At 41.1% G+C, this 25,211-nt stretch overlaps 2 protein-coding genes across 4 annotated transcripts; both read right to left on the minus strand.

Moving 5' to 3' along the window:
* Nucleotides 1–57: 57 nt before the first annotated feature.
* LOC146371509 (phospholipase B1, membrane-associated) lies at nt 58–14,248 on the minus strand. 3 transcript variants are annotated; one of them, XM_084952770.1, is made up of 16 exons: nt 14,028–14,248; nt 13,683–13,747; nt 10,730–10,820; nt 10,543–10,601; nt 9,873–9,940; nt 9,654–9,697; nt 9,421–9,541; nt 9,254–9,305; nt 9,093–9,173; nt 8,927–8,992; nt 8,722–8,813; nt 8,553–8,634; nt 7,246–7,347; nt 6,941–7,036; nt 6,734–6,805; nt 58–1,254 (listed from the first exon to the last, which is right to left on the minus strand). In XM_084952770.1, exons 1-16 carry the CDS (start codon nt 14,083–14,085, stop codon nt 1,246–1,248), a joined length of 1,158 nt encoding a protein of 385 aa, XP_084808896.1. In that variant the 5' UTR covers nt 14,086–14,248; the 3' UTR covers nt 58–1,245. The 3 variants fall into 3 exon arrangements, with proteins under 3 accessions (XP_084808896.1, XP_084808895.1, XP_084808897.1); XM_084952769.1 differs by lacking the exon at nt 58–1,254 and adding an exon at nt 3,248–6,267; XM_084952771.1 differs by lacking the exon at nt 58–1,254 and having other exon boundaries at nt 6,733–6,805; nt 6,896–7,036.
* A 107-nt stretch (nt 14,249–14,355) lies between these two features.
* On the minus strand, nt 14,356–24,876 carry sel1l (SEL1L adaptor subunit of SYVN1 ubiquitin ligase). Its single transcript, XM_084952768.1, has 21 exons — nt 24,318–24,876; nt 24,138–24,175; nt 23,685–23,874; nt 22,404–22,571; nt 21,582–21,687; nt 20,914–21,076; nt 20,740–20,793; nt 20,595–20,654; nt 20,421–20,502; nt 20,185–20,339; nt 19,612–19,668; nt 19,433–19,501; nt 19,033–19,110; nt 18,842–18,904; nt 18,525–18,612; nt 18,234–18,382; nt 17,905–18,070; nt 17,625–17,699; nt 16,632–16,804; nt 16,374–16,502; nt 14,356–16,224 (listed from the first exon to the last, which is right to left on the minus strand). The coding sequence occupies exons 1-21, from the start codon at nt 24,403–24,405 to the stop codon at nt 15,958–15,960; spliced, it is 2,418 nt and encodes an 805-aa protein (XP_084808894.1). The 5' UTR covers nt 24,406–24,876; the 3' UTR covers nt 14,356–15,957.
* Between the last annotated feature and the right edge of the window lie 335 nt (nt 24,877–25,211).

Genomic DNA, 25,211 nt, shown 5'->3' on the forward strand with positions numbered 1-25,211 from the left:
ACATCATCCTGGGACAAATAATTGCTGTTGTACCTGATCGTACCTCGCTGGTTGTCAGGGCGTGTGCCAGTTCAGAGTGCCTCAGGTATAAAAGTGAGCATCTCTATCCCCGTGCGCTGTTTGAGCATCGATCATGTTTTTTATCCTTTGTATGGTTTAACTGGAAGCATATGTATTTTTAAATTAATTTTTGATTGTGTAGACTTTAGCTTTGATTCAAGAGGTTTATGTTATACATTTGATTTTGAAAAAAGCAACAACCGCACAGGACAAAGACACACAACAATGAAAACAGGACAAGATAAAGGGGGGTAGACAGATGGCGGGATTTTGAATAAGTAAGAAGGAATATGAAGGGTGATGATCATCATCCTGATACATATGTTTATCCGCACAATTACCACCCACAAAAATATGGATGTATATCTGAACACATACCTATAGCTATATGTATATAAATATATACACCAAGCACTGACATGTGAAGTAAATATTACTGATTATCTCTTCATCATGGCAGCTGTCAGAGAGTAAGTGAACATTTTGTTCTAAAAGTTGATTTCTTAGAAGCAGGAAAAATGTGCAAGTGTAATTATCTGAGGAGTTTGACAAGCTGTTGTGGGGTGTTCCTGGTCTGCTGTGGTCAGTATCTATCAAAAGTGGTCCAAGGAGGGAACAGTGGTGAGTCAGTGACAGGATTGTGGACGGCCAAGACTCAATAATGCTCATGGGGAACAAAGGTAAGCCCGTGTGGTCCGAGCCAACAGATGAGCTACTGCAGCTCAAACTACCTAAACAGTTAATTTTGGTTCTGATGGTGTCAGAACACACAGTGCGTCACAGTTTGTTGTGTATGGAGCTGCATAGCTGCAGACCAGGCAGGATGCCCATACTGCCCCCTGTTCACCAAGGAAAGCACCAACAGTGGACAGATGAATATCAGAACTGGACCATGGAGCAAAAGAAGACAATCTGATGGTCCGATGAATCACACTTTCTTTTACATCACGTGGGTGGCCGGATGCGTGTAGCTCACAGGGGAACACCTGGCACAGGATCCACTGTGGGAAAAAAGCAGGCTTGTGCAGGCAGTGCGATGCTTTGGGCAATGTTCTGCTGGGAAACCTTGGGTTCTGCCCTCCATGTAGCTATTACTTTGATACGTACCACCTACCTAAGCATTGTTGCAGACCATCCTTCCTTGGAAACAGTATTCACTGATAGCTGTGTCCTCTTTCAGTAGGATCATACTCCCTGCCACAAAGCAGAAATGGTTCAGGAATGGTTAGAGGAGCACAACAGCAAGTTTGAAGTGTGGACTTCAAATACCCCAGATTTAAATCCAGTTGAGCTTCTGTGGGATGTGAACCCCAGAATTGAAGGGGGAAGTCTGCATTTCCTTCACATCTTGTTTAAAGACTATTTGATCTGGGAGCTGGCGCCAGTCCCCCTCAATCCTGTACTGAATAAGCAGTCAAGAGAATGGATGTATTGTAAATAAATGATAGTGTCTCTGTCAACATCGCTGAGTGATTCCCCATAGGACAAAGAGGGATTATCAAGCTGTATTTACTGATTGTGCCGCTTGACTGCCTAAATGTGTTGCCTGGTGATATTTTATTAAAAATTATTGCTGCCATTGTCCAGATTTGCTCATGTGAGCATGTGACCCAAATCAAACTGAGCTATGTTGCAAGGTCTGTTCATATTTAGGAACAATGCAGTATTTACCTTTCTAGATTAATATTTTATAATTACAGCATACAGTTTATTGTGCCTGTTGATACAGATAAAACAGACAACCTCTTTCTCTGAGCCAAATACACAGCCTTCTTCACACATCTATTGAATGAAGCACTCTTTTGGTAACGCCTACAATAATTTTCACCTATTTAGACAAAATTTATCACAGTGTAACACATTTAATCATCATGCACAATGCTAACTACAGAACGCAGGTGTTAAATACAACTGCAGCTGTCATTAGATACAAATACTCAGAATTGAGTATGTTTTGCTTCTGTTGTTATGAAACTGATATCAGGTTAGTTCAAAGTGCATAGCAAGAAACACTGAGTTGAAGGTTGATACCAACTGTGGATGAAGAGGTAAAAGATCTTTGTCTTCCTCATCTTTTAGCAGCTCCCTGCTCTGCATATGCCCAAACCATCTCATCCCTGCCTCTTTATCTTTGTGTCTAAACCACTCGACCTGAGCTGTTCCTCTGATGTACTTGTTTACAATCCTGTCCATTCAGGTCACCTCGAATGAAAAACACCTCCAGCTCAGCCTCCTGTCTTTCTGTCACTGCTACTGTCTCCCAACCATGCATCACAGCAGGTCTCACCACCAGCTTGTAAACCTTCCTTTTCACTCTTGCTGCTATCCTTCTGTCACAAATCACCCCTGATACTAGTCTCCAGCAACTCCACCCTGCCTGTGCGCTAATCTTCACCTCTTGTGCACTGTCTGTTGCTTTGGATGGTCGACCCCAGCTATTTGAACTCATTTACCTTTACTTCTTCTACTCCTTGCAACTTCACAATTACAGCTGTCTCCCTCTCATTCACACACACATCCTGTCTTGCTTCTATTGACTTTAATTCTTTATCTCTGCAGAGTGTACCTCCACCTCTCCAGACTCTCCTTCACCTACTTCCTGCTCTCGCTACAGATCACTTATTCCACAGAATCTCCAGGCAGACCGCGTCTGTCAGTCTGTTTTTCACCAAAGAAAACAAAAAGGAGCTCAAATGCAATCCCTGATGCAATCCCACCCGCACCTTTAACCCATCTATCCACGTCACTGTCACACTGTCCTCATACATGTCCTGCACCACCCTGACATACTTCTTTGCCACTCCTGACTTCCTCATCTCTTTCTCTAGATCTACCAACAGACAGTGCAACTCATTCTGACCTTCTCTATTCTTCTTCATCAACATTCTTAAAGCAAACATCACATCTGTAGGGCTCTTTCTCAGCACTAAGCCATACTGCTGGTCATCAGTATACTTCATCTCCAAACCTCATTTCTCCCACAGTCTAAAGACATGCATCATGTTAGGTTGTGAGCATGGATTGCTATCTCTCACAATTAGCCGTCCAACAGATTATCAACTTGTCCAGGGTGTACCCTGCCTCTTTCCCTGTGACAGCTGGGATAACCTCCAACAACCTCTGCAGAAAACGGATGGAAGGTACTATGGGGTCCTAGGCTAAAACTTTTCCAAGTTACCAAATCTCTGTTTGTTTTATTGCCCCTCCCAACCTACACCAGCCACACTGAAAGTCTATACAATGATGTCTCCACAATTACTTATGACTGCAATTTGTTTTCATCTGTTCTTCTGTCATCTTCTTCTTGTTGTTTCTGCTCCTTTAATGGCTTGCCACAGTGGAGCAATGTGCGTTAACCAATCTGTATGCAATTATCCTAAACTGCATAAATATTTGCCAAAATATATTTTATACCAATGCCCTTCCTAATGGATGATTATAATTAGAACACAGTGAAGCCTGTAAATAATGTCCCAAATAGCACCCCAATTAATTTAGGTAATTAGACCAAATCTGCCACCCGTGTAACCAATAACAACACTGAAATGGGTAATGAAATGGGTTATCTAATTACAATAACTAATTTTTACTTTAAATTTCCCTTTTGCCACAATTTACTGATAAAAACAAAAAAAATTAAAAACATGACATGACAGAAATATTTTTTTTATTTCAGTAAACCCATCAGGCTTTTACTAAGAGTAAAATAAAAATATCCCTATTAATAGTCACAAATAGTTCCATCTGTTGTGCCACCCGCCTAAATGCACACAACTCTCTCACCTTGGAAAAGCTCGTTGATGGATCCTGCTGCTGTATGAAAGCTGCAGGTGTGGAAAAAAACTCAGAGAAAACATCTTCAGGGCTGGATTTTTTACAGACGTTTCAGCATGTGAAAGATACGATGGAGCAAGTAGAGTTGGGGGTTGTTTGTGATGTTGGAGGCGGTGGGTGTGTGATCTGTGTCTGATTCACCTCCTGACCAGCGGTCTTGTCACATCAGAAGTGTCAGAATTGGCAACCCTGCACCAAGTGAAGCTTTATTATTGTTTTTTCTCCCTTTTTTAAATAATTTTAATAAGACCATATCCCTGAGCCTCCTGAGATCCGACATTAAATGATGATACATTAAAACAGCAGAAACAGTACCAGCATTTTGTCTCCATTTATAAGGAGCAGACATGCACACTGGAAAATTCTAAAACTTCTGGATGTACATGTCCTCATGAGGTCATTTTCATCTTGTTACTGACATGTTCATTAAAAAACAAACAGAGCAGAGGTTTCTAAAGTGGGAGGGGGCGTTTGGACTGTTTGCAGTTTCACATTGTGCTGCTGCACCATTCACCGACATCCCAAAGATCTCATTATGCATTCAGAGAAACAATAAAGGCCAATCTGCATCAGAGCTAGACCAGAGGATCCATATTTGTCCCGCGTAAAGTGCCAACGGCTTCGTTTAAACATGAAGACGGTTTCCTTTGAATACAATAAAAGGGTTATAATGAAATCTGAAAGCTACAAGCACTAATTGAAATTCATCAAAAAGAAGCATCCAAGAAGCAACAAAGTAAACTGGCACAAAGCAAATAAATTTGAAAGAGTTTGGGAAAAAATACATGTTAGGTGATTACAAATAATTACCTTTCTAAACTCAAGTGTTATGCGTTTTATTATAAGAAAACATTAGAAAAGGGAGGCTTTCCCCATGCAAATATGACTGTTCCTACATATATGACACATGATATACTTATACAACCCAGCTGCACCACACTGAGTACATATCATATGGTTTTCCTTTCCATTCTGGAGATAAATTGCTATTTCTGTGCACATTAAAGTAACCTGAGATTGCCTTAATATAGTTTCCACCTGCCTTTGTAATCACACTGATTCAATAGAGTCAGTGAATTCTGTATTGTAGGCTCTGTTTAACCAGAGAGTACAATACAGCCATCTGCACTGGATGATTACACCTCAGCTACTGACGCCAACCGCTGACATTTTGCGGGTAAAAGATAATGACTCCACTGCTCAGCACCCAGCAGCATGAGCAACACTTAGTGTTTTTTTGTTGTCGTTTTTTTTGTTCAGTGCAATGACTGATGGTTTGCTTTCCCTCTTTTAGTGAAGAATAATAATAATATTTCAGGCACCGGAGGATGGAGCAGTGAAAGTGGGCCAGCAGCTGCCTGGAGATCTGAGGAGCAGACCTGTGACTAAATCTTCCCCCGTTTGAGAAGTCAGAGCTGTCTGGGGAAATCTACAGCAGATGATATGAATGACAAATTTTCATGTTTAAATCATTTTTCTTTTCACTGAGCTGATCGAGGCACATTGCCAGGGTCCCTCTGCGTGAGTAAACGTGCAGAAACAAACAAGCAAACAAAAGGTTTGTTTTTTATAAAGGTAAATCTGAGTAAATTAATGAGTCTGAAAACTTTTTTTAAAAAAGGCCCAGAAGTTATTAAAGAGCACAATTTTGTGATTAAAGAAACGCTCGCTTAGTTTTTGGGCAAAGTTGTTAATATTTTATGTATGAATGTATAAATGTCACATGAATCAAAAGTAGGTCGTCATGCTTTGTTAATTACAACATTTGCAATTTGTACAAAGCAAACTTTTTATTAAAAATACATATATGCTCTAAGTCTGCTCCCCAAATGGGGGAGAAACAGAAACATCCCACTACCAGGCATGCGGTTTAACTGGTATATTGTCTTTAGCGCAGGAAAAGTTATTTAAATCTCAATTAAAAACTGTAAAAGGGTCTATTAGAAAGTCACATTTCTCAGTTCAGTTCACTTTGAAGCACAGTTCACAACAACAGTCATCTCCAGGCACTTTATTTAGTAAAAATCTGGCAATATTATAGAGACAACCCCCAACCATCTGAAGCTCCCCTATCCTCATCTCGTCCATCTCCAACATCCTCTGAGATTCAGATATTTCGGCTGCATGATTGCAATGATTGTTTGTTGTCAAATCTGTCAGTTTGCAGTCATTTCCTCCATGCTGGTGAATGGCTAAAAAACTCCTTTCGCCCACTGTGTGTTTTGCCTCGGGAAAAGGAATTAAAAGCTACATAACTCCAAACTGTGCCAGGAGGAGCAGCAGGAAGATGACTGCTGGTGATGGAGCGTCAGTCTGGAGGGGAGGTTGGTCTGACTTGGCTGCGATCGGTCGAGTGAAGATATATGGGTGTTCCTACGTATATGATATGTAATATAATAACTGTAAAACTCAGATATTGAATTAAGATTTATCACAACACAAATAATGCAGTACTGCAGAGCGTTTTGAGAAGCGTGACGCACCGTAGCCTCTTTCCCAGTCTTTCAAACAGCTCTGAGTTTCTGGTGAACTAAAATTCATTTTTATTTCACCAAGCACTCATTTATTTTAATGCAGTGTCATTTATATGCACAGCAGCATGACAAAGCAGTAACAGAGTGTTTTGAGAAGCATCTAAAGCACAGGAATCATAGCAAATGGAGAAAAAAAAAGTTCCACAGCGCTGAACTTCCTTAAATCAACAGACTTTTAAACAAACATTTAAAAACATTTTAAAACACTTTCTGAAACCTAATTTCACTGGAGGAACGTTTAGTTAATATTCAATTCTTTAGACCAATCAGGCCAAACAAAGTCAAATATGGAAAGCTAATCTTACCATAGGTGGACAGATGAGAGTGATGGGGTCAGAGAAGCTGCTCACAATCGTCTTTCCTCCCTCGGGCTGAAACTGTGAGAGAAGCAGACATGTGTATTTGAACAATTACACAGTTCACATTCATGTGAATCCTACACAATAAACCCTGAATGACTCATTGACCTTTAGCCTCTTGTGCCTTTAAATCAAATACAACTTATTGTTCACCATGTTGTTCCACAGTCCCTTGGCCAGCTCCTCATGTCCCTTTATGGTAAAATGGAAGCAGTCGTGAGTGAAGAAAGTCATATCGATCTTCCCGTTCTGCTCAGAGAGACACAAAATACACTGCGGTATAGTTTTAGTGATGGACAGCATTGTTGGTGAAACATGACTCGTGAGTTTCTCAGCCAAAACGCTACAGCTGTCACACTGGGGATCACTGATGAGTCAGTCATCGCCGCGTGATGCTTCGCACCGATTGGTCTGAAAGCAGACACTTATGTCACACTGATAGCTGTGAGATGGATTACCGGGAGGCGGGGCGGGTCCGCGTTCTTCAAAAAGGGCTGGAGAACAACGGCGAAGTCGTCCCTGAAGAAGCGGTCGCTGTACAGCAGCTTCTCGAGTCTTTTCTGCAGATGAAAGCAGCATGAGAATCAATTTGTCTCCCATTCTCCTCGCTTGTGCTGTTACAATAACAGCAAACACACAAATTACAGTGAGAGCTGCAAACATGAAATCAGCATATAATGTTTTGGGTGCAATGTACCCTGTTTGCACATTTAAGTGAGTTATCATTGGGCACAATGACAAGGCAAATTATTATGGAAGATACAGTCAAAAATGCATTTTAATGGGCATTTCTTTAAGCTTTGTTTCCTTCCAAAATAGTTCTTCTTTCAGGCTGGTAGAAAACAAATGTTTAAAATACATTTCTCTGCACTCTGTCTATTAGATATTTATAAAAATGAGTGCATGTTTAACAAGACAATTTTGGTATTCTATGGCAAACGGGCTCTATAGTGCCAGGCAGTGAGCACAGAGGTCATCTGTTTGAAGATGAAGTCTGTTTATGATTGTTTGGTCACTGCCATCCACACCATCCTCTTCCTCTTTGCACAAAGGAGGAGATACCAGTCCTGTAACTGCCTGTCTCCTGGAATCTCCTCCATGCTCTTGAGACTCTGCTGGGAGACACAGGAAACTGCCTGTGCAACCTCTGCAGGGTTCAGGTATCACCTTATGTACCAGTAGTTACACTGACCCTAGTCAAATGCTAAACTAGTGAAAACACAGGAAGAAAAGATGAGGAGTGACCTCCACTTGTAAAACCATTGCTGTTTTGGGAGTTGTGTCTCTTTGTTGCCCCTCTAGAGCACCTTTCGTTAATTTCATTAACACTAAAGCAGCTGAAACTGTTTAACAACCCTCTCTGCTACTTAACTGACTGGATCAATATGTCAGCAGTTTAGCTGATGCTATACTCTGATTAAAACATTTTTAAGCAGTGCATGTATATTTATGGCGGTTTTTCCTCATATTCTGACCCAGAAATCTCATCTCTGATAGCTCTTACATACAACAGAGTGTGCAGTTCAAGATTCTGCAGGTGTTTTACAGACGAGCTTGTTTGTGCAGCCTAACATTCAGAGTCTGCTGTACAGAACGAACACGTTGTTCCTAAAAAACATGGGATTTTTTTTATGATGCATAGAGGGATCAAAAAAGAGTCCATATTCCTTGTAATGTGGCAACCAAATGAAAGAAGAATTTATCTCCTGTACCATCTTTCCTTACATAATACATAATCTTATAACATGAAAGAAGTAAAGTGCACCTGGAATTCCAGATTGACCTCCACCAGCTCCCGCAGTTCAGGAGATCTGGCTACTGGCTCTATCAGGCACGAGCAGAAAGACCTAAATCAAAGTCAAAAAGTAAAAAGTTCAAGAAGTGTCAATCAAGCCAGAGTTGAACTTGTTCTGAGAGAGAAAGAGAGTGATCACCGCTGGAGCAAACACCCTGGGGTGGGCTTCTGCACCTCCCTCAAAGTCTGCATGGGGAGGATCTGAACCACGTTCACAATCATACGGGGAACCTGAAGCACAGCATGAAGACCTGCACTGTGGTGATTCAGCACAGCACTGACCCTCAGTCTCAGCAGACAGTAAATCCAGGGCTAAGCCTGATTTTGTTTATCCTCGACTTTACCTCATTCATAAGCATTTCCAACGAGACGGTCATATAGTGGATGAAGTTATCTACTGAAAAAAGAGCCTGGAAGTAGCGGAGATTCATCAGAGGTAATAGAAGAGGCAATATTCCATATATAGAGAGAGATTTTCTATTGAATTAAAGATAAGAGACCAAGACAGACTTTATCTTTGCAGTAATCACAGATGTCATTCATGCCCATGAGAATAGTCAAAAGCTTCCAGTCCTCTTCAAAGTTGAGACCCTAAAGGAAGAGACGACAGTCCCGTTACCTCTCCCATCCCTGTGCTGTATCATTACTGAGAAAACAAGGCCTTGCTTTACCTCGTAACCTCTCAGTGTGTCTATCAAATGTCTCGTCTGACCGGGGAGATTGCTACAAAATAAAAAATAACATGCTTCCTAAAGTGAATTAGGTCACAGCTCAGTTATTTTTGTAGAAGAATATAATTTGTTAGATTAGGCAACACAAAAGTAAGCGAAGGTCTTACAAGGTGTTGTGTCCAGTTACGGCCAAGTTGAAGCCCGTTTCACTGATATGAGCCTGCATCCCATGAACTGTCTTTCCAGGAGAAGCTCCAAGCAGATTGGGGTTAAACAGCTTGATGATATCTAAAAATGACAGCGTCAAACAGGTAAAGAAAATGAGCTGGACTTTTCTCGTTGTGAGTTTCATGGAACGATACAGTTAAGAAACAGCTCGGACACAGCAGTGACAGCTTACTTGCCAAAGTAATGACATCTTGATATTTCCCATAGCCTCCAATGCTGCAAGCAGAAAGGAAAGCAATACCAGCAGCAGAACTGTTAATGTCAGTTTAACCTTGTTTCTTACAGACTGACACTCTCATGGGGGAATACAGTTTCTAACATGTTCATGATATGAGATCAGTCTGCTTCACTTCATCCTGATTGTTATTTGTGTGAGATTTGTGACAGGCACCTCCATGACACGTGACGAAACTCAATGGGAATGCCGAGGACAGTAGTGGCGTTGGCGCCGATAGCCGTCTGGAAAAGAAGGGGCACGGCATAGAGAGATCAGGAGCCAAGGAAGAGAAGAAAAGCAGTTTTATGAGTAAGTGTTTGTGTGGGTGGTTTGTCACTCTAATTTAAACGGATCCTATTATGCCTTTCCAAATTTTCTGCCGTATACGTGCAACGCTGCCGAATCAAGGCTCAGGATGAGAACTATTATAAACTGTGAGTCATGCAACGATACACAAAGAGTCCAAGAATAAAAATATAGAGGAGATGATAACAGGTCCCCATTAACCAGCTGCAATTTGGGCATCTTCTCTTAGATTATGAAGATGTGCCGTTCTCATAAAAGCACAAAAAGAGATAATAACTAAGCTGACTGCTCTTCCGTTGGTGCAACATTTGGTTAGTAATGCAGTTTAAAGTTTATTTCCATCTCATTTGCACTCAGTCTTTATCCATCACTGTAAGCGTTTTAGCTCTTCTCACGATTGCAGCTGCCTTCTGCTCAGCAGGACTAAGCGAGTATGCAAAATGAATGAATCAACGGTCAGAGCGAGTCTATTTTTGGTCGACGTTACACTGTATCATCGGCACAGCAGAGGAAGCAGCAAACAACAAATAACACCTACTGTCAGAGAATCCCCCAAGGCGGCGATGACTTTGATATCTGCGGCCTTCACAAATTCAACTAGACAAAAGGGTGGAAGGAGGGGTGGATAGAGGGAAGGTAGAGAGGGAAAGAAAGAGAAAAAGAGCGTTAGTTCAAACTCTTGAACAACACAAGATTTGAGGTCAGCAGGTGACACCTGGACAGACCTGAGGAGGGGACAGAGGGAGAAGGACTCATGTCTGAGCACTGGAACACAGGATGCTTGAAGCTCACTGGCCGGGTTTTCTCTGGAAACTCCTAAATAAGTAAAAAGAGAGAAGCCTCGCTGTCACATCGAGACCAGTTATGTTTCCTTATGAGTCCTTATTTCCTTGTAATGACTAAAGTTTGTCTTCAGGGACTGACAATTGTTTTCTTCTTCTTTTTTGAGCGTCTTCCTACATCGGAATAAACTGTTATAAATGTTTTAAACAGTTGCGTAATGTTCTTTGTGAAAAAAGTTTAATACTGTATATGTTGATGCATTTGTGGACCAACTTTAAAATCTTCAAAAAATCTTATTGCATTAGAACGTTTTAGATACATTATATTGCCATAAGTATTTGCTCATCCACGTTCATGCGCATATGAACTTGCATGACATCCCATTCCTAATCCATAGGGTTTAATATGACGTCAGCCCACACTTTGACGCTATAACAGCTTCAGCTCTCGTGGGAATGCTTTCCACAAGGTTTATGAGTGTTTATGGTAAATTTTGAGCATTCTTTTAGAAGTGCATTTGTAAGGTCAGACGAGAAGACCCGACTCACAGTCTCCACTCTAATTCATCCCAAAGGTGTTCTATTAGGTTGAGGTCAGGACTCTGTGCAGGCCAGTCAAGTTCTTTCACACCAAACTCGCTCATCCATGTCTTTATGGACCTTGTTTTGTGCACTGATGAGCAGTTATGTTGGAATAGGAAGGGGTCAAACCCAAACTGTTCCCACAAAGTTGGGATGTGGAAGCATTAAGAGTTCCTTCCACTGGTGCTAAGGGGTCAAGTGCAACTCCTGAAAAACAACCCCACACCATAACCCCCCTCTACCAAACTTTACACTTGACACAATGCAGTCATACAAGGACTCCTGGCAACCGCCAAACCCAGATTGGTTCATTGGATTGCCAAAAGGAGAAGAGGGATTCGTCACCACTCTGGAATCCAGTGGTGGCATGCTTTGCATCCGGCATTGCTGATGTAAGGATTGGAAAAAGCTGCTCAGCCATAGAAACAAATTTCATGAAGCTCTCTACACATTGTTTTTTGAGCTAATCTGAAAGCCACGTGATGTTTGTAAGTCTGTAGCAATTGACTCTGCAGAAAGATGGCAACTATGTTCCTCAGCATCTACTGACCGCAGTCTGTTATTTTATGCGGCCTACCACAATGGAAATGTTGTTTATTTCAACATTGTTAATGTGTGATTGCTAAATATACTGTCGCTAGCTAGCAATGGTCCGCCATGTCGGTACAGCATCACGCAGCATTATGGAGCGGTGACAAAGCTGATATCTCATCTTAGTTGAACAAAAACAAGAAACTGAATTTAGGGTACATGGATGAGGGCATGTAGACTGAGACTCTTTTCACCATTAAATGATCTTTATAAATGCATTGCTCAAAAAATTAAGGAAACACTTGATGATCATAGTATAAATGTAATATCACTTTGTCCAGTTAAGAAGCATAATTAATTTCACCTGCTCCATGTGACAGAGTGAATGTTATATTGCCTGCAAGATCATCAAGCATGAGGGGTTTGGCAGTGGGTCAATTATAGTCTGGGGAGGCGTGGCCTTAGACAGGCCTCTCTACGTGAGAGCCAACAACACCCTGGCTGCTTTAAGGAACCAAGGTGATTACCTGTGGACCTTATGTGCATGCACTGGGCCCTGGGTTCCTCCTGGTGTGGGACTACGCCTGGTCTCATTCTACATTTTCATGTAGGCAGTTCCTGGGTGACAAAGGCATTAATACCACTGTCTGTACCTCATGTTTCCGAGACTGAATCTAATTGAGAACCTATGAGACATTAGTGCTTCCTGCCAAATAGCACCGCCAACTGTCCAGTAGCTCAGTGATGCCCAGCTGACAACCATCAAGCCTCTCATCAGGAGCATACCTAGATGTTGTTGGGAGTTCATAAAGGCACACTGCTAAACCACGTTATGATGCCAGATGGATCAGCCTGACTTCAGTTTTGAACTTTCATTTTTGGTTCGATTTTGAATGCAGCCCTCAAAGGATAGATGCTTGAGGTTTCCAGTGTCTGTTGGTAATAGCATTTTGTATTTAACAAGTTACACAATCTATGTCAATAAAGATTTTATACCTTTATCATGAATATTTAATTCATTACAATCACTGTGTGTGACAAATGCTCCCTTAATGTTTTGGGAGCATTGGTATTGTGGTACTTTAATACATTTTACAGCATAGCAAGTCTGAAAAACAAACAAACAGGATAATAGCAACTAAATAACTGACAGTAAGATCAGGCAAAGCTTATATTATAGTATGATGTGATCACTGTTTTTGTCCTTGTCACATGATCTGTAAATAGTGTCTCTGTATGTTTTTACTAACTTGTGAGTAACACCAACCTGCCAGAGGGTCTGCAGATGGAAATTAGCCCAAGGCTATAATCTGGCATATTTACATTTGTTAAAATGTTCATTAATATGTATTGTCCCTCTTTCTAAATAAAATAAATATAAAAACATTGAATCCAGCAGAGCACAGTGTTTGTGCATTAAGATTCTGTTGTAGATTACAGTAGGCAAACTTGAACATAACTTTCACTGCTACAGTGGAAACCTCATCTTCAGTACCTTGTTGGACTGCGTTTTTATTGATCGATCATTGTTTCACTGTCTTTGATGCGTTAGCTGTGCTTGCTGTGCACAAGTTCAGGATGCCTGCTGGGCCATGTGGTTAGTCTGGTGTGACACGATGGTAACCTACTTTTAAGAGAAAGGTTAACAATTGCTATATATTAATGTTTTTTGTCTTTCCAAGTCTGTCAACCAAGTCTTTTTGCTGTTTAAATGACAACCAAAATTTAAACTGTGTCTAACAACAAAATAAACCCTCAGAGATAAACATAGGTGAAACAGTACCTTATTGAGGGCCTCCTTGCTGTAGTGCCGAATCCCCTCTTCATACTCCAACCACCAGTCATTTCCTTTAAAGGGATCATTAACTGAAACTTTTCAAACCACTTTATAAGCCACTGATAAAGCTCATCTTTAATCAGCTAAATAAGCCCTAGTTCAAAAGTTTTTTGTCTTGACTTTGTCCTTGGTGTACATCTATAAAAACAGATGGTTGATATAAACCGCAAACAATCCATTAAAAAAAATAAATATTAAAAGGGAGGGCCCCGTTTCAGAGGCTGTTGTTACAATAAATATAGGCACACAGCCTCACGTGGGAGCTGCCCTCCTGCTTGTTCTAGCACTTACCTTTGACAGAGCAGGACGCGAGCACACACGTTGCCACAGCGATCCAAAGCCACCCCATAGTATCGCGTATGGACCAGTCAATGGGTCACCCCTACACACTGCACAATGCGACGCTCAGTTTTCACAGCATTGTCACTTTGTCTCAGCCTCAATGGCTGAGCGACAACCTACAGGTCCAATGAGAAGCGGCCGCTCTCGCTGCTGATCAATGTCAGCAACATTGCAGTGTTATGTCAGACATTTAAAGCCAAGCAGGGCACGAGCCACTTATCCAAACTACAAATGATCATCGATCCAAGCATTTCGGCAATCAAACATTCAGAACATCTTTGAAATATCCATATATCATTTATTAAATTTATAAACACGTTTTAATGGTTAAAAAAAAAAAAAAGAAGAAGAAAAAAAGAAAAGAAAAATTCTTCTCTGTAACTTTGCCCAGTGTTTTATTTCAGACCAATTGTGAGTTATGTGGGTGCCGATGTGTGAAAGCAGGAAACAGTTTGGACTTATTTCTTATCATCCTGCAAACAACACTTCGCTCTCCTTCTGGGGTTCAATCATGCATATCTATTGGCAGTTAAACACTAACTTTAGTACATTTTGTGGAAGTGAACAAATGAGAAAAAAACCCAAATGAAGTGAAAAAACAAAAATAAAAAACAAAACGAAATTTCAGATCTTGGTTCCAGAAATGCTGCATGGTCTAACCGTGGCTTCGTTTGCTTTTCAATGCAGCCTCGGATTCATGTCCGTCTGATCTCAGAAGTGTAGGCAGATTTCCAACTTGGACGTTTGGTGAGGGGGTGGAAATTGTCACGACAGCTGAAGTTTTAGAACAAAACAAAAGGGAAAAAAAAAAAAAGAAATGTGATCCACTTCCTCTACTGTAGAAACAATGCAAGGTTTAAGTTGCTGCTATCTTTAAGGCTGCTCCAGATAACAGTTGGCATTTAAAAAAAAAATAAAATACTAAGCTGCCTTTCAAAACCAGCAACAATAATTAAATCAAAAAACAGCGTTGGAAAAAAAAAAAAAAAAAAAAAAAAAAGTACACATACTGTAGTGTACAACTTCCAAAAAAGTTTAAATTCCTCTCGCTTGCTTTTTAAATGAACTTTGATGTTTCTGTACACATTTTAATCCCCGTGTGCATCAGCAAACATCACCTACTTCACAGCCCAGCTTTTCTGTCAGTGAGAACTTCCCAAACTATTGTTCTTGTACTGATGACTCAGCATAGTTTTAGTATATTTAGCACTTATTGATCTGACAACATGTCACCCAAAATAACTAATGAATGCAAAACTGCAAAGCATAAAGGAATGCAAAATTTGTTCACTCATCAGTTAGCTCAGAAAACAAGGCTAAACTCAAAGTCTGCAAGGAGATCAGAGAAGACATGCAGAGAATCAGGATTTTCTTTTACCAAGTAGACCAGCGCTAGAAATGAAAATGATTTTACTTCACATTTTCCACCCAGACTTTTTTTAAATACTGAACAAAATTGGGAATGAAGCTGTCTAACGAGTGTAATTTTCTCAGTTGAGTTCGTAATGCTTTTGATCTGGCAACCACAAGACTAATTCCATGTTGAGGACACGGAGGGAACGTCTGGCAGTATCCTGAGTCAAAAAGTACCAAGTCCAAACACTCTCTCTACTGCAGTGTTGTCCATTAACACCCACGATGTGTCGGTTTCAGCCGAAGACCAGCATATTTTAAAGGAAGAAAGAGGTGAGACTGAACAGTTCAGCAGCCATCATCAAGCCTTTTAAAAAAAAAAAACAAAAAAAAAAACCCACACACACATGGCGGGGAACAGGCAGAGTGGGCGAGGTGCTCAGAGTAGCAGGTATTCAGCTACTGGTGCTCCATGCAGTGAGCCTCTTGTCCATCTTTCACCACCCTCACTCCGTCTGCCTCCCTCTCAGTGCTGCTCCTCCTCTTCCTGGGCCGGGCCCTGCTCTGGTGTTTCTTCCTGAGCCTGGGGCTCGGCCTGGGCCTGTGGCTGTTCCTGAAGCGGTCTGGGAGGAGGCGCTGGGGCAGGTGGGCGAGGTGGCACTATGATTTGGTGTTGGCGCTGTCGGTAGGCGATGACTGTGCCTAGCAGTAGGGCGATGACCGTCATGAGGTAGAGATCCCACTCTGGGCCCAGCAGCTGGTCCAGGTCCACCTGAGAAATCAGCTCCTTTAACTGCGAGAAGCCGGAGCCAACAAGGAGGAAAAAGAAACATCATTTTTCTTTCTAATGAAGAATCTCTGAAACTATCTGAAGTACAAGACGTGTTACTCAAAACCATACGGTTAGCATGACAGCTTGTGAATTCAGGAGGAAATACTCACATTAAGATCCTGCAGGTACTGGAGAGCATAAATCAGGCCCAGTTTGCACAGAGCTAGAAAAACTGGAACCTGGGCGTCAGGACTGGCCTCAGCAGCCATGTCATAAAATCTTTTGGCTAGGTGGATGTCCTGCAGCAAAAAAAACCACGGAAAATTTCAGAATTAGAAATCAAATTAACAACCACACTGACTTTGCTAAATGACAAAGCGCAAATTTGTGACATGTTGAGAGCCAGGTGATGTTTAGTGAGTGCTCACCTGTTTGATACCCAGGCCTTTCTCATGCATGTAACCCAAGTTAAACATGGCCTGTGCGCTGTGCTGCTGCTCAGATGCCAACCTATAGTGAATGACAGCCGTCTCGTAGTCCACGTCCGTTCCGTAGCCATAGAAATGATAGTCTCCCAGTTTTATCCTTGCCACGGTGTAACCTTACAAGGACAATTACATGTGTAAGATTTGGTTTTATATGCAAACAGTCACGGCTAGAAATCTTCTGTGAACCAGCTTAGTGTTCACCACTCAGTATCTCACACTGATACACAAAGAGAGGCTGAGCTCTATTATCATAAATTATGATGCATGTGACCCCAGAGAGAATCTGTGCACCCTCAGCAGCTATGGCTGCTCAGGCATCAGCCTGTTCCACTGCACTTAGATAATATATAGCTATGGAGGATGCATGAGACACACTGGAGCTGTGATGCTCACTGTTGCCATGGCTTTTGTTATTAAGGTTGTTGGTTGTGACACGCTTGTTGATAATAAGTGCAACACAAACTATGTGCAGCGGTGTGTGTGTGTGCTGTAAATTGAGCTGGTTGTGCTGGCTGAGCATTGTAGTGAAATGTCTCCATTTCTGAAAGGATTTGGAGTTTTGGTACCACGTTGGTTACACCTGATAAAACCACAGTGGGGTCAAATTCTGTACAGCGCAATGAGACTTTCTTTGGTAACAGAACTGTGCTCAGCTAGCAGGAGTTAGACATCCACAGCAGCACAGATTCAACCACAAAAGGAGCCAAAGTTTGACTAATAACTGTTTCGCACAGCACAGCCAAGCAGAGCAGCTGTGCTCACAGCCAGTGTCTACACAGCATCACAGTTCAAACAAGGGAAATGTGCAATAAGCAATATGTTCCCAAGCTGAACATCATGACGCATCCCTAAACTTGCAGTGCACTTTGACTCTACTGCTCCGGCACACACACTGTTCACACTGACGAGGAGACAGAGCTTGTTTAAACTCACCTTGCGCTGCAGCTCTTGTCCAGTGGAGCAATGCACGAGGGTAGGTCTCATTCTCACTGAAGATCCTTGCCCCTTCTGTGTGGCATAATTCACACAAACACATGAAAAATTAAAACATTTAAAATGAGACCTGAATCTCTCTCTAACAAAGGTAAAGAGTGTAGCAGGATCATGACACTAGCATTTAAACATGGCTATAATATTGCAAGTGGTGCACATAAATTAACTGCTAAAAGCCTGCACTACCATGGTTAAATACTAATGTCTTGGTTTTTCTTACTCTGATCCAGAATGAAGGCCACGTTGCTCTGAGCCACCTCGTAGCCCTGCTCAGCCAGCAGCAGATACTGAACCAGCGCAGCGTCCATGTCGCCCTCCTTAAAGCTGCCGTAGGCTGTCATCAGGCGCTCTGACCAGCGACCACGCTCACACACATTTTTGAAAAGCTGCAAACAGGACACAGACACACAGTGTGATACACATCTCCAATTTGTATTGAAAGTGCAGATAAAAGCCACTGCTGTTAATCGATAAATGTTTGAGGAGACACCAAGTTGGAGAGACAATCTCTTAACAGTGAAAGAAGCAGCAGATTTAGGGTGGACTAACCTCTACAGCGGTGTGGCAGGAACGCATCACACCAGTACCAGTAGCATGCATCTGGGCCAAGTTGTAGAAGGCCAGGATGTGCCCAGCCTGTGAGGCCAGGTTGAAGAATTTAAGAGCCTGCTTGTAGTCACGCTTCACGCCAATGCCATCTGGGGAACAAGAGTAAGAACAAAAATGTTATTATGTGAAGAAGAGCGAAGACTGAGGACTCCTAAACAGATAGCGGGCGAGAGGAAAACTATGAAAGAATGCAGTGAGACAGTGAAGGACACACTGAGCTGTAAAACTCACTGTAATACATGGTGCCCAGCTGGAGTTGTCCATCCACCCAGCCCTGCTCTGCTGCCTTCTGGAAGTATTTGAGGGCCAGCTCGTAGTTCTGGAGACAAACACACAACTTTTCAATAGCTGCTTCAGCAGGAGAGACACTCTGACAGCTTGCCATCAAAATAAAAGCCTGTTATATAAAACTGTTTTTCTTTATTGTTTATATAAAACTTTATTTCAACTCCAAGTGCCTAAAAGTGAAGGTGAGATCTTATCTACATGTACAGATCCTATCAAAAGATATGAGACATGCTTAAAAAAAATAAAATAAAATATCTTACCACTGGCACACCTCTACCATAAAGATAGGCCATCCCCAACCCACTCTGTCCCACCGGATTACCCTGGAAAAAAAAGTAAATGAATATGTAAAAACGATTACGGCATGTTAATATTTAAAGAAAGGGTAACAGAATTCAGCTGTGAGTGAGTGAGCAAGCTCAAAGTGAATAAATTACCCAGTTATCCTTACCAGGTCAGAAGCCTTCTTGAAGTACTGCAAGGCTGTCTCATTATTCTGAGGGAGAAACTCACTGCCTTCTGAATACATCTGAGGAACAGACAGTCACAGACATAAAAGCTAAATTTTATACCTTAAACACAAATACACTTCCCTCTGTGAAAACATCAATGCCAAGCTGGTTTTATTCTAAATCTCTATAACCAAACTGTCTCTTAGGTCAACACAACACAGTGTTAAATAGATGGAAAATATGGCATTAAAAGAAAAAAAAGAAAAAACTGCTCTTGTAAGAAATGAAATTAACAAGGTGATGAATGGAAAATGTTATAAAAAGAAAGAAATGTCTGTTTAAAAAAGAAAAAGAAAAGGTGACATAACAGTGAAGTGAGTGAGCCTCCATCTCACCCACCTTTCCAAGAAAAGCCATAGCATGTGTGTTGCCTGCATTGGCTGCCTGGTTGAAGTAGTCATACGCCCTCTGTTGGACAGAAAGCAGCATACATGCATTTGACAGAGAAAACTCACAACTCACAAAATAAGCAAAACAAATAAATAAAATACAGTGGACGAAATCTATGACAAAGTTACCTGGTGATTCTGTTCTACTCCACGTCCTCCATGTAAGTGCAGCTGACCCAGGCCCACCTAAGTAAAACATTCAATTAGTAATCAAATAAAAACTACAACAAGGCTTCAGACTGATACTACCCAGCAATGACACATTATGTAGCCCTTTCACATTTAGCCATTACATAACATGCATGCATGCATAATCCAAGTCTGACCCAGATTTCAGTTCTTATACAATAAAGTAAATTAGTGCCATCCATTCAAGCTACTTCCTATTCCTGCCCACAAGAAAAAGCAAAAATGCCATATAAATAAAGAAATAATAATAAAAAAAATGTGTGGACATGCAACTATATTGTGTAGTTTTTGTTAATTCCCCACAGTCAGCAGCTTTCACAAAAGGCAGAACAGTGAAGCTGATCACAAATTCAAATGTTTTCTTTGCCACACATGTGTAGCGAGAACGATTTCTAAACTGACACAAATAAATACATTACAAACATTTTGACTGTGTGTTCAATCAACCACTGGCTCAGGTATGTCAAAGGAAAGGTCACATTAGCTCCCAATAAAAAAATTTGACCACTTTACCTGAGCTTGGACGTCCCCTTTCTCCGCTAGAAACTGGTAGTACTGGATGAGGTCTTCCTCCAACATCCCGCTGGTAGATCCCGGGTTCTCCACCTCATCGAGCAGTCTGATCCTCTGCACCGCCGAGCCCCCCGTCAGGGAAACATCGCTGGCCACTAAAGTTGGCAGAGGAAAGAGTGTTATTAGCCCAGCAAGAACTATTACTGCACTAGAATATAGTAACGCAAAACACTTACCCTGATTTGCTACAAGCCTATAATGCGTTAGTGCTGACTCACAGCTTTGGGGAACACCCACCCCTCCCCAGTATCTGTAGCCCTAATAAAACAATATAAGGAAGTGTAATTTTTATTAAAGTATACAAATAGCATGACTGTAGCATTTCTTCACTGACAGAAAAATCTGCTTACCAGAATCATGTGAGCGAGCAGGTTTCCACCCAGTGCACCAAAGGTGTAGTAAACCAAGGCCTGAAAAACAGAGAACATGGCAGAACATAAGTAACTACTGACAAACCCATATACTGTAAGACAAATCTACAGAGCATAGACGTACCTTAGCTTGACTTGAGTTAACTCCGAGCCCTGCTGCATACAGAAATCCAAGAGCCTGAAGAAAAGTAAACAGAGCAGAGTGTCACAGAGTTGCTCCTCTCAGCACAAATAACCTGCAAACAGGCTTCCAACACTTTTCTCAAGAGACGTGTATAATTATGAGCGAGATCATTACCATCTGAGCTTTAGGTGAGCCTTCCATGGCAAGCTTCTCAAACATTTCTCTGGCCTTGGTAATATTTTGGTTCATGTAATCTCCAAACAGCATGGCATACGCCACCTTCTCCATGGCTTTCTGGTGGCCTTTTTCTGCCACTTTTAGCAGCTTTTCATATAATCTGAGAAAGATAAGCAGAGTAGGCACAAGCGAAATTGAATCCACGTTCACATAAAAATAATGTGTACATGACAAGCAGTAGTGTGACAGCTAAAGCAAATAAGGATGTGCAAATGGAAGGCACGCAAGCGCTGGCTAGTAATAAAACACGCAGGAAATGGACATTGAACCCAATCGACATGTAAAATAACATCAAATATTGTCTGTGAAATAAAAAGATGACCAGAAGGCAGTAGTGGGAATATGCATTTTAACTTAAACAAATAAAAAGAAAATTGGCAAAAAATGTAACCTTGCCAAAATCTTCAATTTGAATAGAGCATCTTTACTTTTGTTCCTTTTCCGATTTTTATCTTATTACAGAGTGTGGGCAAAAACTGGAAAGCTTCTGTTTCTGCTTCATCTAAAAAAGATTTCAAATCCACATGCTTTCTATAAACTCTTCTTCAAGAGTCAAAATTAGGCTGACAACAACCAGACAAATAAACTAAAAGTAAGCCACTCACTCTTTTTTCTGAGTCTTCCTGGTGGTGGAGTTTAGCATGCGCAGGACAGTCTGATACTGCTTCTCTGCTTCCTCAGCCTGAAGCCTCTGCTGTGCCTGTTCCTCCGCTGAGGGAAAGAGAGGAGAAGCCAATCAGACTGTTTAGAGGAAATAAAGGTTTTCAAAAGGTTGGTAGCAGTAGCAGTTATACAAACAAAGTCATAATAATATCTTCAGGCTGGTTTCAGTAGTCGTTTAGTTCTACCAAGACTGTTACTGAGAAGAACAAACCATGATCAGTGACAGTTTAACACAAGAATTCATGTGTTAGGGGAAAAACATTTAAGGTCACAGTGACCTTTGATGCTGCACATTGTGTACATGTGCTAAGTTTTTGGCTAATAACAAATTGTGCATTTTTGCAACAGACTACTAGTAAAAAAACGTGCTCTTTACTGAGTTGTGTCTTATGTGTAGACAAATCGGTTCATCTGGTGGCCTAAACCAAATAGGAAGAAAAACAAAAACAAAAAAAATCCTCTGAAAATAGTCAGGTACAAGAGCTGGACTGAAAATGAGTGAAAAACCAGCCGCGTCCAAAGAAAACATTTGAAAGACCTTGAGAAAGCCTGAAAAACTATTGCTCAAGATCACTTTAAATATTAAAAGCAGGTCTGGCTCCTTGGAAGCAAAACATAATGAAATGAGGGCTGGCTCAGGACCTGTACTGTACAATGCAATATATTTAATACCAAAGCGCCGTAATGTGACTCCATTTTGGCTTTAAAATGAATCACAATATTTCATTTGTGAAGGTTTTAGAGTTTTTGAGTTTGAAACTCACTCTCACAGAAACCCCATTTCTTATCCTGGTCATAGTCGTACGTCGTGGCACACCATAGCCGTCCATCCCCCCGCCCGTCAGTGGTACACTCTATGTACTCTGTCTCCTGGAAGAGGAAGGGGAATATGCAGGGCTCTCCATGGGCTGTACCTCCATTCACCACAGGAACTGTATTTTAAAAAAACAAAAAACACACATATAAAATTTACTTGATTGAAAACAAACAAACTCTGACTGTTTTCCTTTAAAATACTGGTGGACCTGAGGTCTAAGTGAAAATATTTTTTTTTCTTTATATTCTCAAATCTTTTGGTTTTTGCTGCACCATCAACTTTGGTGTGGAAAAATAACAAAGAGACAGAGGAGTTGAAACAATTACCATAGAGTTCTCGCAACTTTACACACGCAATTACGTTAATCTGAATACATCTCCTTCACACAAGTTCAGTAATACAACTGTGCAATGAGCTAGCAGGGTAATTACAAACAATCCCCAAGTGAAATGATGTAACTGCACTGCAAGAGGAGCCACAGGTGCGAGAAGCTGTTCAGCGTCTCACGGGGGTTTAACCATTTATCAAATGTGGCTCTACCCTGAAACCACACTCAGCTTAGCTCAGAGTCAGGCAAAGTGAAAACAGGTTAACATGTTAAACACTAAACACTAAACAAAGGAAAAACATAAGAAAGAGCTTGTTTTCAATGCTGAGATCATGAGACGTGTGATAACACCACTACAAGGCACTACTACAAAAAGAAAGATTTATAGGTTCAGACTAGACATCGTTAAAATATATCACTAAGCTTTTCCTTCCATGTAGCATGCTAACATCTTAGGCTCTTTATTTTAAGAACGCATAGGGAACTATCTTCTGACAAAACATTTAACACTTTAAAGCAATCAACGATAAAGTTTGAAGCTCCAAGTCCCAAGCTGAAATCCCACTTCTTTACACTGTTATAATCAGATACCAAATAGCTCAATGGCCCATTAAAGTAGCTACATTCAGCTGTCATGACCATTTTTGGGCCATCCTGAGGGCTCTTAACATGCAACCACTTTTAAACACTGATAACATTTTCTAGTGTAAAAAGTGGGGATTAGAATATCAAAGCCATCACTGGTATAGCAGGAGATGCTAAAAACTAAATTTCTAATAATGAATACAGTAAAAACATCAGGAAGTACTTAACAACTTTGACATCTCAAACGTTAATCAACTTATTGTGATTGTTTTTCACGCCTTTGCTGTGTGGATGTTTTAAAATCTTACACCTTACCCTCTTTAGGTTTTTCCTCAACAGGAGGAGGCGGGTCAGGTAGGTCCTCCTTCTCCTCTCCTTCTAGACCCTCCGAAGAGGGCTGCGTTTCCTCTTCAGGATGGGAGTGATCAGTGGTCATAGAAGTACCTGCCACAATTTCTGGTGATAATCGAACATCTTCCTCTTCAGAGTCTGGGTCATGGTAGGACTGGAGAAATCAACAGGAGGTTATTACAAAGGATTACTTGAAGGAGGGAACTTATGCTGTATATAAAAACAATGCCTTTGCATGAGGCTCATTTGCAAAGTTAGCAGTGTGTTCAATTTCTTTTTAAGTTGAATGACTTCTTACTTTAACTTTTCTCGGCAACACGTATACAAAATCGTGTGTTACATACAACTCCCAAGAGACCAGCTTGCAAATGAGTCTATGATCAGCATTAACCATGCACCAAAGAGCCCATGACACACCTTTAACTCTGGTGCTTCGTCCTGGTGTTGCTCCTCATCTAAAAAGCATTAATGTTGCAGCAGTGAGAGATGTGTTGTTTTGATTCAGTCAAAGAAATGTAATAGACGAAAACAGGTGCTGTGACACTTTAAGACACGCGTATAGTGAGTGTTACAACACCACCGGCATTTCATACTCACCAGCTGTTACTCCTTTGATGAACACTATGAAGAGAATACCCCAAAAATAAAGTCTCCTTGCTGTTTTCAAACACTTCTTATAGCCCATTGTTGTTATTTAACAAGCTAACAATCTGCTAGCTGTGACTACTGCTATTTCTATTACTAAACATCCAGTCGCAGTCTCGGGTCACACTACGAGAAGTAGCATAAGTAAACTCCCTGTCACACACTAGTCTGAGCCGTATTCCCTCTAGATGCCAGCTTGTTTAATTTTAGCAACTGTAGCTGTTTAACAAGCTAATAGATCCCAATGTGAAGCTAAGCTAGCAGAGTAGCACCTGCTGAAATGACGTAAACCTAACAAGCTAGTTTTACATAGCCGCAACAAAGGTTAGCAAGACAGCGTTAATAATATATGCCCGCTGTTCAACTGCTCGGCCCAAAAACTGGATGACGAGTACCTCTTGACACTTCAAAATATCCACGTTTAGGGACGAAAGCCAGTAGCTTTACCCTTTGATATACACCACCCAAATACTACTTAGCGTTGAGCCCACACTACTGATCGCCACTTCCTTTTCTTGTGATTCGACCAATCACATCGCGCCTAGATTGACAGTAGCCAATAAATAGGGGCCAAAGATATGTCAGCGAATCAGATGCGTACACAGTTATGTTTCCAGTTTAGGGGCTTGTCCACGACACCAAAACACTTTAAGGAGATAATAATAATCTGGGAGGTAGAGGGTGTTGTTTGGACATGCTATTAGTTAGGATAAAAATATGCATTTTGAAGTGCTGAAGGTGAATATGTGCAAGCCTGAATGTAACTACAATAAAAAGGGAAAACCCGGACATTATGGCGTTGAATGTTTTCAGCTCCCGGGTAATCCCATGTTTACTATTTAAACA

The sequence above is a fragment of the Perissodus microlepis genome, chromosome 15 (assembly GCF_051167445.1).
Source record: "Perissodus microlepis isolate ML-2025 ecotype Zambia chromosome 15, ASM5116744v1, whole genome shotgun sequence".
In the NCBI taxonomy this organism is placed as follows: Eukaryota; Metazoa; Chordata; class Actinopteri; order Cichliformes; family Cichlidae; genus Perissodus; species Perissodus microlepis.